Source organism: Gymnoscopelus microlampas (assembly GCF_963454915.1).
Source record: "Gymnoscopelus microlampas genome assembly, chromosome: 8".
NCBI lineage: Eukaryota > Metazoa > Chordata > Actinopteri > Myctophiformes > Myctophidae > Gymnoscopelus > Gymnoscopelus microlampas.
The window spans coordinates 6,959,418-6,979,378 of record NC_139945.1 but is presented as its reverse complement, the minus strand read 5'-3'; the positions used below and the strand labels follow the sequence as shown (position 1 = coordinate 6,979,378).

General features: G+C 42.9%; 1 protein-coding gene across 2 annotated transcripts in view; it reads right to left on the bottom strand.

Moving 5' to 3' along the window:
* gria4a (glutamate receptor, ionotropic, AMPA 4a) overlaps positions 1 to 19,961 on the bottom strand; it is a gene marked incomplete at both ends in the record, with an annotated part of 231,958 nt that overhangs the window by 83,105 nt on the left and 128,892 nt on the right. For both annotated transcript variants that reach the window (XM_084065523.1, XM_084065522.1), the window contains one exon: positions 19,409 to 19,567. In XM_084065523.1, coding sequence (XP_083921649.1) covers positions 19,409 to 19,567 — 159 coding nt within the window. The remainder of the gene's footprint in view (positions 1 to 19,408; positions 19,568 to 19,961) is intronic.

Genomic DNA, 19,961 nt, shown 5'->3' with positions numbered 1-19,961 from the left:
AATAAACAACACAAAAAATTGTATAATGTAGAATTCTTTCTCATATGATACCTTCTGGAAACCCGGGACTACATACATTCAATTATACAAGTCAATTATATGTCAGTCTAGCCAATAAAGTGAAGAAAAGTGTTGGACCGGCCGGCCGGATAGCCTCCAATCCCCCCCACTCGTGAGGCTAAACGAAAACATAAAGCCGGGTTATGAAATACTTCCCAATAAACTGGCAGTACCCACAACCCTGGATTCCCCAGAAACGAGTAATTTGAACTCGGTACACGTTAATTGTTTAGCTCAGGGCTATTCATACAGTATAGCTCTACTGTAGGCCCAGTTAATCTTAATTCAGCACCACACAGGAATCCAGGAGACTTGCTCAAAACGTGTGGCTTTGTACCATGTTTCGAGGTTGCAGATCTGCTACTTTTTATGCTTTTGTATGACGCTGTAGACTGTAGTATGACCAAGTAGGGCATTAGTTTACCAACAAACTAGTTAAAATATGGAGATAAGTAGTTTCTGCCCGACAGCAATGAGAGGTGCTACTTTTCAACAACTGTGTGTCCACAGGAAGCTTTTCTAAACAAAATAAAACTATAATCTGAAAATCAATCAAATGCAGTGAAAAATAATCAATTCAACTTTATAACAAAGGCAACGTAATTCTAATTATAAACCAGTCAAAATCTATGTGAGCAATGTTATTTTGATTTGAACCATAATTAGAATTTCCATCAGTATCAGTGGCCAAATGAGTTATTGCACATTGGAACATGTCGATATCAATATTATATCGATATGGTAATAATTTGATATGGCATATGCGTTGTCTTTTCCTGATTTTAACACATCGGGTGCCAGCATTTTTTCATAACAACTTACCGTGGGTGCCAGCATTCTCCCCATTGACTGCGCTTTGCTGTTTAAAGCTTCCGCGTGCGTTACAAGCAAATCCACGCAAAAAAAAGCATCGATTCATGTTGTGCCATGAGCCTGGCTACAGCCTGGAACCATAACATTTCCCTCGTTAGTTACAACGGGGGGGGATCGCGCATCGCGCATGACCGGTTTTCCCCACAGGAAACAGATTCGGAGATATAGGCGTTTCAAAGTAGGAAATAGACAGGAAGCGGATGGGGAAAAAAAGATTGTTTCCGGTGAGCGATCTGGCACTTCCTTCGCAGGATTACAATGGGTGCCCCCAGAGCTGCTCTAGCCCCGCCTGCGCGGAGAAAAACGAAAAAAACAAAAAGACTAAACTCACGGTTCAGACCGTCTTCGGCACCGGAGCGCCACTATGTAAACACACGGTTCAGACCGTGTTTGGCACCCGATGTGTTAATAACTTAAATATTCAAACATGTTTTTAAAATGAAACATAGCAGTCCCTATCTACAAGCTCACAATTTGAAAAATGAAAAATGAAATTGGTATTATCGTCACAATATGATACTATCGTCACAATATAATATTATCATCACAATAATTGATATTGAGGTATTTTGGTCAAAAATAGTGATATTTGGTTTTGTCAATATCACTGCCAGCCCTAGCTAGAGGTCAAGCCACAATCTCTCATGACTATTAATGTCTATCTGGATCATTATCTGCTTGTCAAGAAAGGCAATTAAATTTGACTTGAATTTATGGTTAGTGGCGTTGTCATTGACTCCGTCCAGGAGGTTATACTTTCATCGTTTGTCTGTTTGTCTATTTAAACAGTAATCAGAGGATTGCCGTACATACAGTTTGCTGTGCAGATTCTTCCTCTCAAGAGAAAGAAGTTTGTTTATTTTGGTGATCCCGTGACCTATTCTCTAGCACCACCTTCAGGTGAACCTTTTAATTGTCAAATGAGCGTATAGCTCCTGGAGCGGACAAAGGATTTGCCATGACCTCCATGCTCTCAAGAAGAAGAAAACTATTGATTTGGGGATTTTGATGACCCCTATCCCATGAACCTTAAGTCTCTGGGGAAGTTTTTATACATAATTATACTGAGTGCATTCTCATTTGGAATGACATTGGTATCATCGTTTAATGACTCTTTTACACTACTGAAGGGTAACCCATACATCCTTCCAGAACTTGAAACTGAAAGTTGTGAGATTTTATCGGTGCCGGCCGCTTCTGCAAGTGACTCTGGGTGCGTTTGGAAATGTGCACCGGGAGCGCACTCGCCTATTAGTTTATATTGGCCAGTGTGCTCAGTACAACATCTCCGAACGCACCCTCTGTGTAAATGTGTGTATGCATGAACACCTGCAATTGATTACAACAGTAAGACAAAGCGCGTCGCACACATGATAGACTCACACACAAGCACACGCGCGCGCACACACACACACACACACACACACACACACACACACACACACACACACACACACACACACACACACACACACACACACACACACACACACACACACACACACACACACAAGAGTCAATTTGCAGTAATTGCAACACATGGGTATGATTTGCTTCAAGTGGCGCTAGTGAGCAGCCTGTTGAAATGGACAGGGATTTCACATTGTTCTAGATTATACGGTATATAGCTCAATGGAATAAACTCATCAAAAGCACCGCTTGCTTCACACTGCACATGAAGCACATTGCGTTTGTTTACGTTTTTATTAAAAAGAAAGGGCTGTTTTCATTATATAAAAAGAAAGGGCTCACAACTTACTTTTGAACGCTCCAAACTTTATTGACAACAACAGCAGCATTACTGCTGCCGTTGTTCTCAAAATGTTTGCAGTGTTCAACAGTACGTTGGGAGCCCTTCCAGCACCCAAATAGGAGTGTGTGTGTGTGTGTGTGTGTGTGTGTGTGTGTGTGTGTGTGTGTGTGTGTGTGTGTGTGTGTGTGTGTGTGTGTGTGTGTGTGTGTGTGTGTGTGTGTGTTAAAAACATTTCAAACACGTTTTTGGCAGGGAAGTCTTCTTCAGAGTTGCAGGTGACCAGTATCCAGTGTAATGTATAACTGTAGTGCTGGGACTATAGCTGTGGCTCTAGAAAATGCACTGCAAGCCAACTTGTGACGGTTCAGCATGTGTACACACACAGAGCGCCAGCATGCTTTAATGAGCCGCTATCTGAAAGTCTAAACGGTTCAAACACAATTTGCTCCGTCTGGGTCTTAGGCTCAAGTCATTAAGAGATAATTACAACTAACGTGCCAGAAAAAAATACCTCCCAGACAAGTACGGCGGTCACGAAACCACTTCTTCTCTGTTTGGAGCTTGCAGTTGCACTTCCATTATCCTCACAATGTCTACTTCTCAAATTCTACTTTACTTCTGGGAAAATGTGGCCCTCACAAGTACAGTAATACAAGTACACACACACACACACACACACACACACACACACACACACACACACACACACACACACACACACACACACACACACACACACACACACACACACACACACACACACACACACACACACACACACACACACACAATAACGCAGCCCCACTGAGCTGGCATTACATGAACACATTACATTATTATTTGATTTATCTCTGAGGCATTTGCACTTCAAAGCATCCCCCCTGCTCAAAGCCAGGCAATCGCATCCAATGCACGAACACACTTAACTTATACCTCCACTGTGCTTAGATTGTTACTAGGCTACCGCTGTACACCTATGCACATCAATCACATAGCTATAAACATAACATCCCTGTAAACATTGCTGTTTACCACACACAGCACCTGTGCAGAATGTTGAGACCATTAAAACAACCTTATAAAAAACTGAACGGCTCTTTTAGACTACAATAACTAAATGAACCATGGCGTGCCATGAAATGCATTTCACAGGTTCTGGGTTTATTTCCATTACGCTAAAGCAGTGGTTCTCAACCTTTTCAGGCCGTGACCCCCCAAAATAATCATATTTGAACTGGGGGATCCCCCACCCTGACAAGCACTTGGAATGTAGGAGTTGAGGCATTATATTTAGTTTGATTAGTTCCAAATAGCAGATCTACAACGCCTCGTGACGCAAGGCGTTTTGAGCTTGTAGATTGGCTATTTTCAAAATGTTTTCTCTTTCTTATATCATTTGACAATTTGGCCAATGGTTGACCATTATATAGTATAGTTTGTTGATGACTTTTGATGCAGTAATGGTATTTTTCCTTTCTTTTCTTTCTTTTCGAGGTATTAAAAAGGTTGTGAAAGTCCTTAAATTGTCACATCACATCAATTGTCATCTGGGACCCCTCCCAAAAGTCTGTGGGGACCTCCCTGGGGGTCCCGACCCACAGGTTGAGAACCACTGCGCTAAAGCTTAGTTTCAGATAAGGTTCTCTCAACCTAATTTGGGCTCTGCTCAGGAGGTAGAACTAGCCCTCAGTTGTGGGAACCCACAACTCAGGAAATTTCCCCAGAAAGCGGAAATGGCTCGGGTGGCACAGTGGTAAAGTGCCTGCCCACCACCGCTCATGGGTCATGGGTTCGAATCCACCGTGGTGCATCCGGCTTTGTCGAGCGTCAATATGAATACAATTGGCCCGTGACAAAGCAATGGACACTGCTTTGTCAACTGACCTCATATAGATAGATACAAAGACAGACGGGCAGACGGGCAGGCAGACAGACAGACAGAAAAATTACGGGGCAGAGAGCCTGGCAGTATGTGTATGATAGCAGAGGTGGTGGAATAGACAGACTTCATTAGAGGTAAAGACACAGCAGGGAACAGCAACACACACCATATGATCACTGCATGCCGCCTCTCTCTCTCTCTCTCTCTTTCTCTCTCTGAAACACATGCGCGCGCGCACACACACACACACACACGCGCGCTACCTCGCAGACAGAGAGCCACAGGGATGGATGAGAAGGGACGGGGGGCTGACAAACTCTGCAGACGTTTTTCACTCCTCTGCAGGTAACTCTCTCTCTCTCTCTCTCTCTCTCTCTCCCTCTCCCTCTCCCTCTCTCTCTCTCTCTCTCTCTCTCTCTCTCTCTTTCTGACATCCCTCTCTTTCCCATCCGACAGAGTGTGTTTTAGACACAGTGTACAGTCACAGTCCTTTGGTTCCATCCTTCGATAATGTGAATCTAAAGCCCCTTTGTGTGTTTGTGAGCACACGTTGAAGGCTGCAGCGGCTGAGTCACAGGCAGAAGCTCCCCTTGTCAAATTGACATGACCTTTCTGTTTGTTGATGTCACTGAAGTCTGCTGCAAGACCTGACGAAAGCACAAAACTGCTCCCTAAATCAGTTGTTTTTCCAACCTTTTCTGGATCAGGGCCCACTTTAAAATCTCAAAAGAGTTCTCGGCCCACCTACTGTATCTGACCACCAATCCAACCATTGATGCTTCGTGCCAAGCAAGAAGGTGTTGGGACCCATTTTTACAGTCTTTGATGTAGGGCCCGGCCAGGAATCGAACTCTGACCTCCCGTTCAAAGGGCAGGCAACCACAAAGCCACTGACCTGGCGAATACAGGTGGGTACACACACAATACTGTAATGGTGATTAAATAAACCCCCCATTTCTTAAAAAAAATGTTGTGTTTTTGAAGCTTAACTCATTGAATGCCAGAGTTAAAACATCGTCTATAGCTGCCCTTGCCAGCGATACAGAGCGTTTTTACTAAAGTTTGAAAAATCATAGAATAATTTTCTTCACAAAGATCCACCCCGCCGATCGCTTTAAAACACGTAGCGTCACGTAGAGTCTCGTAGAATTGTAGAAAAAAGGTTGAGTCGCCGCGATAGTCCATTCCATAGTTGTGGGCAGTTGAATGGGGGTTGTTTTCGCCAAAAAGCAACAGAAAGCAGAGAAAATATTATGTTTCTAAATCCTTTACGATTAGATCGGACGGGGCTGGGTTTGTTGTGATCACATTATTTCCGGGTCCACTGTTTTCCAGAAGTCAAGTGATGTGATGTCACCAACCAAATGCCAATCAGAGCATCACTAAATGCATGCATTAGTCAGTGATGAAGTATGTAGGGATATTCAGTGATCCATCCCGGCCGTCACTGCCACGGATTCCAACAAGGAAGGGGATCCTTGTGGACACTCATTTGATAACCATATTTTGGACGATCCAATGCATGGATATTTCATAGGATATGGATTAATAAATGAAGGCAAGGATAGAGTAAAGAAAAAGGTACTGTAAAGCTCCTCTAGGGCACGGCCACACCGCACTTTTTGCGAACGCAGCGGAAGGAGGCGCGCCAAAGGCACGCCTCCGAGCAAGTGGAGCTTACTATGAAACCGTGCTCGGGTTGTGTGTCTGTGTGTCTGTGTGCACTGCCTCACCTCAGTGGCTCTATCCATGGTGCTGAAACCTCTCCTCACCTCAGAGGCTCTATCCATGGTGCTGAAACCTCTCCTCACCTCAGAGGCTCTATCCATTGTGCTGAAACCTCTCCTCACCTCAGAGGCTCTATCCATGGTGCTGAAACCTCTCCTCACCTCAGAGGCTCTATCCATGGTGCTGAAACCTCTCCTCACCTCAGTGGCTCTATCCATGGTGCTGAAACCTCTCCCTACCTCAGTGGCTCTATCCATGGTGCTGAAACCTCTCCTCAGCTCTCTGCTCACCTCAGTGGCTACGCCAGTCTGAACACTAATTTAACTGTACCACCCACTTCTCTACAATTGCTCATTCCTTTCTATTCTTCTTATTGTTATTTTCAAGGTGCGTTCGCTTCCCGCGTTAATGCGTCTTACTTGTGTTCTACCTATGGGGTGGAATCTGCCAATGCTTTTCCAATTGGAATGGCATGGTTTAATAGTCTTGCGCATCTTTCCATGTGTCGCGAACACCTTGCGTTTATGCGCTCTATATGCCTGCTGGTATGACATACCATACTGGCTGTAAAAAACTGTCGGCCCGCACAACCTGAGTTTAACAGCGGGCAACCATCATTTGGTGTGGCCATGCCCGTAGGGACGTTTATTGGGTGGAGAAAAAATATTGACAGGGCCTACATTTATTGAACACAGAGGATTTGTCTGAGGATTTATACCACACCATGGGATGTGTGGAATGGGTTTTTAACCCATTAACACAATGGCTGCCAATGACGTATATATACGTCTTTTAATTATCAGCTGTTGTCCGCCAAAGACGTATATATACGTCATGGAAAAAAAGGAAAAAAAAATTTTTTTTTTCAATTTTTTTTTTCTTTTTTGCATTTTTTTTGCATTTTTTTTTTATAATTTCAACCCTTGTCGAATTACGAACAGATTAGGAGCTAAAAATGTTCGAAGATTTGCTGCTCCATTCACTTCAATGTTAAAATTCAAACGGACAAACAATTCACTTTGTTTTTTGGTTTAAAACTACTGGTTTTGAGCTATATTGAAACATCAAACAACACATGTCAACGAGGTCAAAATGACCTCGTTGACATTTGTGAAACCACACCTGAATCTCATCTGTGATTAGAAACCATCTGGGGATCAATCATACTGGAGGAAAAAAATCTGTGGCTACGCGAACAGGTACCAAAATCATGGCAAAACCCTGGCAGAGGCTACAGACTGTTCTGAAAAAACTCTGGCAGTCAATGTGTTAAGACCTCAGGCCGATTCTACAAATGTCTTCTAAATCAGTAGTTCTCAAACTTTTTCGTGCCAAGGACCCCGTATTTTGCCGCGGACCTAGCCTGACACTCTGACACAATTTTCATTTAGTTTCACTCCATTATCCATTCTGAAAGCCCTCTCAGTGTAGCCGATTTCTGAGATGGGGGCATGGCCAAAGTGAGACTCTTTAGCGATGGATTCATACTGGATTAAACCGATCCCGATTGGGCCGGGCCGCCGGTTAGATTTTCAACTGAGAAAACCCCGCCTTCTACAGCGTCACCAGACCCTAAATACTAGGCTAGCGATTTCAGGGGCTGGAACCAGGTTACCACGGACCCCCATCTGAAAAGGTTTTGTGCCAGGGACCCCCATAAGAGAATATTTGTGTTACAAAAATTCTAAATTCAAACACTTTCAAAATTTGTATGTGTGCTATTTTTTAGAACCACTGCTCTAAAGTTTTCTGAAATAACTTGCTATAGGCCTACATGTAGCTAAAATATACAATGACACAGATGCTTTCCTGATTTGAATGGGTTAATGAAACAGACCAACCAGCTCGTATACCATATCCAGTTGTGAGATAATCTTCTTTGGGGAATTTAATTAGATATTGAATATGCTAGCCTGCAGGAAGTATAATCAACATCTTACTTGAGTTAAAGTACAAAAGTATTGGCATCAACATACTTAATGTGCTAAAGTGCAGTATACTCAACTTTTTCAAACTTTTTTGAAATAGCTGCAGTATAAATAGGGCTTAATTGGTTAAATGTATTAATAATCTAAATCTGCAAAGTAACTAAAGTTGTCAAATAGTTGTAGTGGAGTAAAAAAGGTAACAGGATAGGTGGGCACCAAGGAGTTAAATTAGCTATTTTTCCCAAATTGGTAAAACATATGAAGTAAAGCATACATGATTAGAACATGCTTAAACATTCAACAATTAAGGTCTAAAATTTCTACAATTGCTACAAATTGCTACAAAACCTGTAAATCGAGTCATTTTGGGGCAAAAACAAGAAGTTGAAGGATCAATTTAAGACTTACCGTGCATCTGTGAGTACCTCAGAACTTAGGTACAATACTTGAATAAAATTACTTAGTTACAGTACGTTCCACCACTGGTCATAATATTCATGAACTTATGGCCATTTAATTAAAGATATTACATCTGCTGGCCAGAGTGGACTTTCAATACTTTATAACACTAATAATAGGACCGTTCCTCAGCATCTCTGGTGTAAGGTTTGGTATAGTGAGTAGCAATTTAAACAGATCAAGTTTAATATACATTATAAGCTAAATAAATAATTCAGCCATTAAATCTGCTGCCCTGTGTAGACTTTCAATACTTACTACTAACATTATAATACTAATATTAACATTCATCAGTATCTCTGGTGTAAGGTTTGGTATGGCAAGACCAATTTAAACAGATCATTATACGCTGATGAATAATTCAGCTGAAAAAATACTGGACCTTAAAAGCATTTGGGGGGGGGGGGGGGGGGGGTAGTATAGACTCCAGTCAATCAAGTATATTAGTATAGGGTTTAAAGACCTGCTGATACAAAGTATATTATGTTTTTCATAGTTTCAAAGCCTATCCGTGCCCACAATGGAGACATAATGTATAGTTAACAATAGATGTCAAAGGATTTGACAATATTCAATATCAAGAATCTTAATGACTGATGTCAAACAAAAGCATATCACCCGAACCAAATTCAGCCAATTATAAGACGACCGGCACCCGTCAATCCCATTTCCACACGGAACATTCATCAAAAAAACATTCACCATAAAATCTACAAGCTCACAACACGTCACGAGCCTGTAGACCGGCTGTATTCGTCAAAAAGATATTTGGTGCATAGCGGGCAAAAAGGACGGGACCAAAATACAGACCCCAGGGGGGACCCAGGTCAGCAAAGTATAATAGGGTTGAAGTGGTTAAATACAGGTTATAAAATACATGCTGTGAACCTTTTATAATGTAGCATTGTTGTAAAGATAAAAGACAGATCAGTGACTCACAGCGCAGACCAGTGGCCTGTGAGCTCATTTAAAGACATACCACAGCGTGATAATTGTGGATCATTACCTCAGAGGGGGTGTGACGGATGGTCGGGGGGGAGGGGGGTGGGGGGGGGATTCAAACCCACCCGGGAAGAGTGAGGTCTCAAAACTGTACATGCCATTCAGCCAAGGTTATCCTTGCTCTGTCCGCTGGCTCAAGGCTTGTATGAGAGGTTATCTTTCACTGTGCCTATTAGGCTATATAACTCAAGATCTCATACCTTTTTATTTATTTCAAGGACAATCAGTGGTGGAAGAAGCACTCACATTTCTTACTTAAGTAAAAGTATCAATACTGCAATATATAAATACTCTGTTACAAGTACAAGTCCGGAATTCAATATGTACTTGAGTTAAAGTACAAAAGCATTGGCATCAAAATGTACTTAAAGTAAAAGTACTCATTGTGCAAAATTTCAAGTTTTCAAATGTATAAATATCTTTTGAAAATAGCAGATCTACAAGCTCACACTGCGTCGCGATGCGACGCAGTGTGAGCTTGTAGATCTGCTATTTTCAGATGTCCGAAATGTGGCTGAAGTGGTTTGCACGTTTTGTAACAAAAATCTAAATCTACAAAGTAACTAGTAACTAAAGTTTTCAAATAGAAGTAAAAGTATTGGACATTGGAAATACAGCACAAATACCTAAAAATGGTACATTACTAAGTACATTACTTAAGTAAATATACTTATCATTGGATTGTGTGGATTAGGACACGGGCCCATATAACTCTGAGTGTATGTTTTTCCGGCTTGGATTGATGGAACCAACGTAGTAACATTTAAGTTCCTATTTATCTGCATCTTAATGAAAACACATTTTTCAAGGTTTTAAAGAAAAAAAAGTACCATGTACCATTTTTTATTTTACATTATTTATCAAAAATATAGATGTCTTAGTGTTTTGCCAATTATTTGGGGGCCCAATTGCAGTATCCTTGCGGCCCACAGGTTGAGAATGGCTGCATTGTTGTATGTCGTTGCTGTTGGGCAGACCTCCAGATCTCTCTTATCTCCATATTTTAAAGGTAGGGTAAGTGATTTTCTTTGGTTAAAATAAGTGTTAAATAGCGGGATTCTCCTTGTCTCTCCAGCTCTTTATTAAACACAAAATACATTTTCGTTTCAGTTTCAGTTTCATTTTCAATTTTATCCAATCAGGATAGAGAACTCAATTAGGATATAGATTAAACAAGTGAAATTTGAAGTGATGACACAAAGAAATGAGCAGAAAACATTGGAACTGGAACACTATAAAAATGAAGCTTAAAAATGGGTACTTTCTCCTGATTGGCTGAGATTTTGACACCTACCAAAAAATGTATTTTCTGTTTATTAAAGAGCTGGAGAGACGGGGAGACTCCTGTTACTGAACAAACACTCTATAGCAATGATTACTATCAGAATATAGTGCTTTAACCTTTTAACAAAATACTTTTTGTTTTAACCAAAAAATATCACTTACCCTACCTTTAACTTTTTGTATTTTTTTTTGTAAATCAACGCCTTACTTGATCATACTACAGCGTCAGTCAAAATCATCAAAAAGTAGCAGATCCACAAGCTGGAAACGCGGCGCGAAGCGACACGTTTCCAGCTTGTAGATCTGCTACTTTTTGATGCTTTTGAATTTGAATCCTGAAAAGTAACAGTTTTGGACATAATGAGGTTTCCCCCCGACAGAGACGACATCTAAACTCTGCTTCAGGGGGGTTTGTCACCTCAGAGTGTATGTGTCATGCTTACACAGATCATTCTGTAACAATAACAGACGCAGAGCCACACCCCCAAACACAATGCAATCATTGCAATAAATGATTCCCATGTTGATGAGTGTCGGTCTGTCTGACTGATACGTACAGTGTCTGCAGCAATGTAGTAATAAGCAAACAGCGGAGGACAATTGATGGAGCTGCCGGCGGCTAATGAGCATTTATCAGGTAAATATGAGAATGATGATGGCACAATTAACACGCTTCCCTGGGTGATACACGTGCCATGACTTTCAGCATCACCTTGGGTGTGTGTGTGTGTGTGTGTGTGTGTGTGTGTGTGTGTGTGTGTGTGTGTGTGTGTGTGTGTGTGTGTGTGTGTGTGCGTGCGTGCGTGCGTGCGTGCGTGCGTGCGTGCGTGCGTGCGTGCGTGCGTGCGTCTAAGCACACACACGTCCACCTGTGTGCAGAGCTATAGTACTGATGGAGTGATGGGAGGGGCTGATGTATTTTTAATGGCTTGGTGGATACGTATATACTTCCAGTTAATATTCAACTGGCAACACATCTGATCAGTACCCAGCCAATAGAGGTGTACTGAGAGAGAGAGAGAGAGAGAGAGAGAGAGAGAGAGAGAGAGAGAGAGAGAGAGAGAGAGAGAGAGAGAGATAGAGAATGAGAATGAGAATGAGAAAGAGAGCGCGCGCACGCGCGAGAGAGAGAGATTGGGGGGTTGATATTATGATGGAGGCAGCTAGGGATATTTGGTCAGATGAGGTGAGATGAGGTTGAAGGGAGGGTGATGGATATACTGTGAGGTGAGGTTATAGTTAAAACAGCTTAGAAGACTCTAAGGGGTACAGGGACATCCAGAGAGAGAGGCTGTGAAAGATATAGTGGCCCTCATTTCTCAACGCAGTGCAGCCCGAATAATGAGCGTACGGCGAGATCACCGCACCTTTCGGCATTTATCAATATATCCTAACGTGGGCTTCATCCTACCGTAGGCTGGAATCTCACGTCTGGTCGAGACCAGTTGTTGACGTTGGCTGCGCCCGTTTATTCCATTCTAGACCTGCGGAGCACCATTGTCTGACAGTCTGACAAGCATCTGGACACATAATCCACTCCTAAATGTGTATATCTACACTAATAAATAATCGCTGTGAAAATATATCATTTTATAAAGTAATTTAAACAACTGCTTTAACAGTCATTCAGATAAGATTGTAGATCTGGCTGCATTGACACTAGCAGATATACAAGCTCATAAGCCAGCGTCGCATCGCGACGCGTTGTGAGCTTGTAGATCTGCTATTTTCAAAATAACGAGCGCTTTTGCGTCGGGTGTCGTGCGGTCGGGACAGTGAGGTCTACAAACTTACAGTAGCTTGTCCTATGGTATGGAGTTATGTCATAGAGAGTTACATAGGCTACAACCTGGCTGGGTTAAGGATATAAACCTGACGATCCAATCTCTTATAACGTGGGTGGCGGCACGGGATCACTGCAGTCAGCAGACCGCCCGAGTCTCATGGGGAATACATGACTGCTTTAGTGTCACTCGAACGCGCACTGCTCGGTATTGGGTAAATAAATATACAAACGTATTCCATTCATGGCGATGTGATTGGTAGGCCTATCATAATATGTCATTCATGTAGGCTGCAAGCCTACTGACTGACAAAGATTGCACCGTAAGGGATTATGAAAGACGCAGTTGGGCGCATGTGTGTGTGTGTGTGTGTGTGTGTGTGTGTGTGTGTGTGTGTGTGTGTGAGAGAGCGAGAGAGAGAGAGAGGGGGGCGTTTAAATGTGTGCGTGCGTGCCTGTGTGTGTGTGTGTGTGTGTGTGTGTGTGTGTGTGTGTGTGGTGTGTTTATGTGACTGACAGGCAGCGAGGCGAGGCGAGCCGGCAAATCTCTTTCTTTGGTCGTATTCTGGTTCTTCATGTGGTAAAATCGGGGTGTTTCGAGAATATTCAAGGGGGTGTTATTGAAATGACGCTCGTTTTCAGACGTGAGATTTATCAAGGCTGGGACCAAATGTACGCTGGGATCAGCTGTGTAGGATGCGTTGATAAATGTGACTTCGACGTTGGTGTACGGCCGAATATATGGAAAAATATGCACCGGTTTATACGCTGCGTTGATAAATGAGGGCCAGTGAGTATTTCCACTAAATAAAACTGAATGTCATCTGGTAAACACTGTACTGTCATATCGTTGCTGTCGGGTGGAAACCTCCTATCTCCATATTTCAACTTTTTGTGTTTTTTTTGTAAAAAAAACAGGTAAAACAATGATCCCGGACCGCTGACGTAGCGGTCCGGGCACCTAGGCTCCACAGTAGCCTGACAGTGCGTGTCGCGGGTTCGAGTCCCGACGGCCTTTGCTGCATGCCACTCACCATCTCTCTCCCCATTTCCTGTCAACCAACTATCCTTTCTGTGTGCACGTTCTCCCCGTGTCCCCTAGGGTAGGTATACCCTCACAAAAAACGTCATATGTTGCGGAATGTTCAAACTCAAATCTATCCCCAGTAGTCGTCATCCGTTTGAGTGGGTGTGAGAATGCGTTGACGACTCAACTGAATGATGGTTATAATTAAGTCTACTGCCACTCAGTCAGCTCTTTATGGGGGCACTTGTTGGCTGTGACTCACTTTGGATAGTCTATTCATTGGTTCCCCCGATAACTCTGAGAGTGGAACCAACATGAGAACGGAACCAAATGGACCCTAACGGGTCCATTTGGTCCCGTTCGTACACTCTCAGAGTTACTTACCCTGTAAGGGTCCATTTGGAACCCCGTCAAGGAACCCTTAGGGGTGTGGAGTTTGCATGTTCTCCCTGTGTCTCCTAGGGTAGTTAATACCCTCACAAAAAACATGTAGTAATCCTGGTCGCTATACCGCCTCCCCCATGACAGCCGGGGCGCCTGATGGAGGGGAAGGGAACTGGTTGGAATAACGTGTTCCTTCCACGCGCTACGTCCTACCAGGGAAACTCCCCCCTGTCAGGTGACAAGAAGGTCAGTTGACTCTCATGCATTGAAGGAAGCATGAGCTCGGCCCTGGCCTCCCTAGGCTGAGGGGGACTGGTGTAGCGCCCAGGATCACTTAGGAAATTGGCACCGGGTGAAAAAAAATGGGTTACAAGAATAGCGGGATTAAAAAAAAAAAAAAAGGAACCCTTAGGGTTCATACAGCCCACGTCTATACGGGTCAGTGCATTCTGGTAAAACTTCAAAGGGGTCAAAGTTTTCACTCCTACAGCCTATTATTAACCAAGCGTTTACCTAACCTTACCTAACACACTGGAGACAAATGATGCTATTAACACATCGCGTGCCAGTCGCGTAGATCTACGCGAACCGATTTAAAGCCGCAGTGTGCCAGTCGCGTAGATCTACGCGACTCGCATTTCCCATGTTAAATCGAAAAAGTGCACTTTCCGGATTTTTTTTTGACCCATTTCCGGTTCCGACCGGAAACGGAATAAAACTGGTTCCGTTTTTTTCGCTCGCATCCGTTTCCTGTCTAGGCATCAGCTTAGAATCGATTTATCTCCCTTGTGGTTTTCCTCACCGCATCGTCCTGTCTAACGTTCTCGCCTGTAACTTCAAAATGGCGGCACGGATCGGCTCGGAGTTTTTTGTTTTTGTTTTTCACGGATCCCGTGTTTGTGTCGAACCAAATGAACGCGGATTTTAAACGGATTTAGCGGGGGCTATGACGACATGAAAAAAACAAAAAAACAACAAAAAGAGCTTGGCACTGGTAGGTACATTATGAGATTAACCTCTGGCGTCCTTAAGCTCTAACCTTAAAAATGTAATAATTGTTTTTTTTGTGTGTGGGGGGGGGGGGACGGGGACGGGACAGTGATGTCTCTCTCTGACTTTTGGCTGTTTTAACATCCAAACAAGCTAAGCGGCGTTGCTAGGCGACTGTTTCCCAAAAGCACCAAATTGATGCTGCTTGGCATTGATTGTCTATCAACATTAGCGTATTCAAGCATTTTACTGGCAGCCCTTGGGAGCTGCTATCTGGAAGAGTTTTGGCATCGAGCCTGTGCTCTGCGGCTATAACCATGTCTGTCACGGTGGCAATGCGGCCAATCCGTCACTGCCATCCTCTTAAGTTACACTCTGATTGTCTAAACAGCTGTGCCCACAGCGAAGGCTGTAGCAGCGTGATTGGTTAAATTACAGTGGTTCTCAATGTGGGGTTCGGGGACCGTCAGGGGTCGTTGAGCAGTGATGGGTCTGTAACTTCAAGAGTGTTCAAATGAAACCAACTGGACCCTAGATGGTATAGTGTAGATTGCTGGGGTCCCAGAGATAGCAATGTGTATCAAATGGAGGTCCACAGTCTAATGCATTTCAAACTGGGGGTCCCACAAGTTTGAGAATCACTGTTTTATTTAGAAGTTTCAGTCTAAAACGTTGTCTCAACCTGGTCTCAACCAATCAGAAGGTCCCATCCCTTCAGGCTATGGGAGGCTGGAATGTCAATCACTACAGCCGTGTGCAGCAGGACTAGTGTTTGTTTACAAGGGAGAGAGAGACGGCCAGCTAAGAATGTTTGCTACTACGTGGCTTATTTCTAACCTATAATGTTTTCAGATACATATTTTAGTGTGCTGATTAAGTTTAAAGTGAGTAAGTAATACGCCATCTGGATGTCATCTTGAATGAGATTCAAAACAGAGTAGCTCTGTAATTAAAATCAGGTGTGTTTGAAGGAACATGCAGCTATGGGAATCAAACAGGTGGATGTAATCAAGATTCGTTTATATCCATAAGAGTTGATCTATGTCATCATGCAGCACAATACTCAAATAAATATTAGTTTTTTCATTTCTTTGGCATCTATTGTTAGGTATGCCTATATACCACCAATATGCTCTAAAAGTGTGAAAACATAATTGTCTCCGCCAGGCCGAAAGGCATGGCGAGAGAGTATGTTTTACCCTCCGTCCGTCCGTCCGTGTGTGTGTGTGTGTGTGTCCTGTCTGTGTGTTAACAGCTAATCTCCGGCACCGTTGGCCCGGTCGCTGCGAAACTGTGCACACCCACTCCCTGGATACCAATTCAGAACCTCTGGCCCACATTTTTCACATGGGCCTGTTATAGCGCCACTAGGAGGCCGATTTGTGCAAAACCCATTTTCTCTCATTACACCTACAGCTTTTAACCAAACGTCATGCAAATCGGTACACAGTATCTCTATAGTCATGTGATCAACCCGGATCTGTCCGATTTCCCATATTGCATCCTCATTGGCTAAGGTTGGCTTCCAAAGTTTGCAGGATTGGTCCGTTTTGAACAAACTGCCTCCAATCATGAACGCAGCTTGCCATTTCCATAAAATTGCACACGCACATTCCCACTAGGCCGAGGAAGAAATGACACTTGAACATTTTCAAATCAGCCTCATGGTGGCGCTATAACTGGCCGATTTGCATTTTTAACTATAACTGCACCGATCTGCGTGAAACTTTGCACGCACACTCCCTAGAGGCCAAGGAAAAACATTGGACTGCATTTTTCACATCTGCTTTTTACAGCGCCACCAGGAGGCCGATTTATGTAAAATACATTTTTGGAGATTATTCCTTCAGATTATGTCCAAAAAACACGCAAATTGGTACACTGCATCTCCATAGTCATGTGATTCTGATGGATCTGTCCGATATTTCATATTCCATCCTATTTGGCTTACAGTGGCTTCCAAAGTTTGCAGGATTGGTCAGTTTTAAACAAAATGCCTCAAAACATGAATGCAGTGTGCAATTTCCGTGAAAGTTTGCATGCAGATTCCCACTAGGCCGAGGAAGAAATGCCCCCCTTTTCACATTCACATTGGCCTTTATAGCGCAACCAGCAGGTCTAATTTAGCAAAACACATTTTTGGAACAAAATGCCTCAAATCATGAATGCAGTGTCATCCCATTGAAAGGCCTAAGAAGAAATGCCACCCTTTTCACATTGGCCTATTATAGCGCCACCAGGAGGCCACAATAACCTACCTGACCTGGTGGAGACCTGTGCTCCGAGGAGCACTTTTTCTAGTTTTTTTTTCATTTCACCAGACCTTTAAGAATATATCAATGGGACTGGTATTTAACATAGTCAAAGGGACAGTGCCCTCAATACCCTCATACCTATCTAACTACTTCTCCAAAGTGAGTGACACCCACAATGCGTCGCACCGCAACTTGTGAGCTTGTAGATCGGCTAAATGTATATAGAGCGTGCCAAAAATCCTGAAGGGGGCGTCAACAAGTGTCTTTTGGTAGCGGCGGACATCTTTGAGGGGTAAAAAGCGCAGGTTGACTTAACATTGCCCAATGCCATGCCCAATGCCACGCCCCCTCCCCCCGGTGGTCACGACACGTTGGCACGCTCTATAGGGCTGAAGCGGGTAATATGTGTTTTGTAATAATAATAAAAATCTACAAAGTAACTAGTAACTAAAGTTTTCAAATAATTGTAGTGGAGTAAAAGTACAATATTTGCCTTTTTTGATGTAGAGGAGTAAAAGTAAAAGTATGGGATTGGAAATACTCAAGTAAAATACAAATACCTCAAAATTGTACCAAGTACATAACTTGAGCAAAGGTACTTAGTTACTTTACACCACTGTGTGTGTGTGTGTGTGTGTGTGTGTGTGTGTGTGTGTGTGTGTGTGTGTGTGTGTGTGTGTGTGTGTGTGTGTGTGTGTGTGTGTGCGCACATGCGTGCATGCGTGCGTGCGTGCGTGCGTGCGTGCGTGCGTGCGTGCGTGTGAGAGAGCACAGATTGTACATAATGGATGCACCATCTGTGTGCAGTCCTGCAGTATATGTACCTGGTCACGCACTGTTACTGTGTGTGTAATCATGTGCATCGTCGGACATACAGTACGTCTGCTCATCTTCTATATAAGTGATTCTCAGCCAACCTACTGTACAAGCCGGCGCGACGCGCTGTGAGCTTGTCGATCTGCTATTTTCTGCAAAAGCCTTTGCCACAATAAGGATGCCGGGGTTTAACCCATTAAGACCTGGAACTGTGTCATTTTTAGATTTGAGCTAAAAAGCATTATTTTACTCTTTGGGCTATTCAAAAATAGCAGATCTACAAGCTCATAGCGCGGCACTGAGTGCCGTGCTACGAGCTTGTAGATCTGCTATTTTTGAAAAATCGTGAAAATATATATATATTTTTTATATAAATATATATATTTTTAAAGCGAACATTTGTAACTCAAATCTTTGCTTCTGGGGGTCCCTGGAACAAAATATTTTGATGGGGGTCCGCGGCCAAATGCATATAATTTTGGGGGTCCTTGACATGAAAAAGATTGAGCACCACTGATATAGAAACATACGTTTTTCAGAAAACTGTTGAGATTTAGGAGACATGAATCAGCTTCAGGTCTCAATGGTTTAAGTGGATGGCTTCCGGCTTCGTGAGCTTGAAGGCAGTGGTGTAATGTAACTAAGTACATTTACTCAAGTACAGTACCGTACTCAAGTACCATTTTGAGGTATTTTTTACTTTACTGGAGTATTTCCAATTTTCAATACTTTTACTTCTACTGCACTACATCTCAGTGGCAAATATTGTACTTTTACTCCACTATAATTATTTGAAAACTGTGGTTACTAGTTACTTTGCAGATATAAGTTATTATATTATAAAACATACACTTTAGCCCTATTGTATACATAGGCTATTTGAAAATAGCTTATCTACAAGCTCGTAGATCGGCTATTTTCAAACATTTTAGAACTTTTACTGTTGATACTTTAAGTATATTTTTGATGCCAATACTTTTGTACTTTCACTCAAGTACATTTTTTAACACAGGCCTTTTACTTGTAACAGAGTATTTTTTTATATTGTGGTATTGCTACTTTTACTGAAGTAAAATATCTGAGTGCTTCTTCCACCACTGCTTGTAGGTCGGCTGTTCCCGGCACACGACACCGGCCAGGCGTGCGACGGTGCAAAAAAACATTTGGTTTCAGTTTCCACATACCTTGGGTGGGCTCTCGGACCCGGGGTATTCCCTCTGGTCCAGTTTGTTCCAGCGCTGCATCAGCTTGATGACGATGGGCTTACTGAAGTCCACCAGCTGGAAACCTGTCACGTTAGCGCCACCATGCATGAACCTCTCCAGAGAGATGTCCTTAAAACCCTGAAACCCACAGAATGGAGAGATAATTATGGCTTTAAAAACACTGAAACCCACAGAGTGGATGGTATAGAATAGACATGAAGGACAGAGCCATCACACACATATTACACTTATCACTCCCTCAATCATCACTTCACAATGATACCATCTGGACACAGATAATAGAACTTTGTGATGGGAAAAACATCACTTTAGCAGGAGTTGTGTCCACTCTGCCATTTAAGCGTCAACCCATTCAATCCTGGAACGCATCTGTGTCATTTCAGATTTCTTTGGCTATTCAAAAATAGCCCATTATTAGAGTAGGCGAGGGGCAAGAAAAGAGAACATTTTAAGAGACAATTAGGACGAGAGAGAGAAGGAAGATCAAAACAATATGACATGACACAGACGG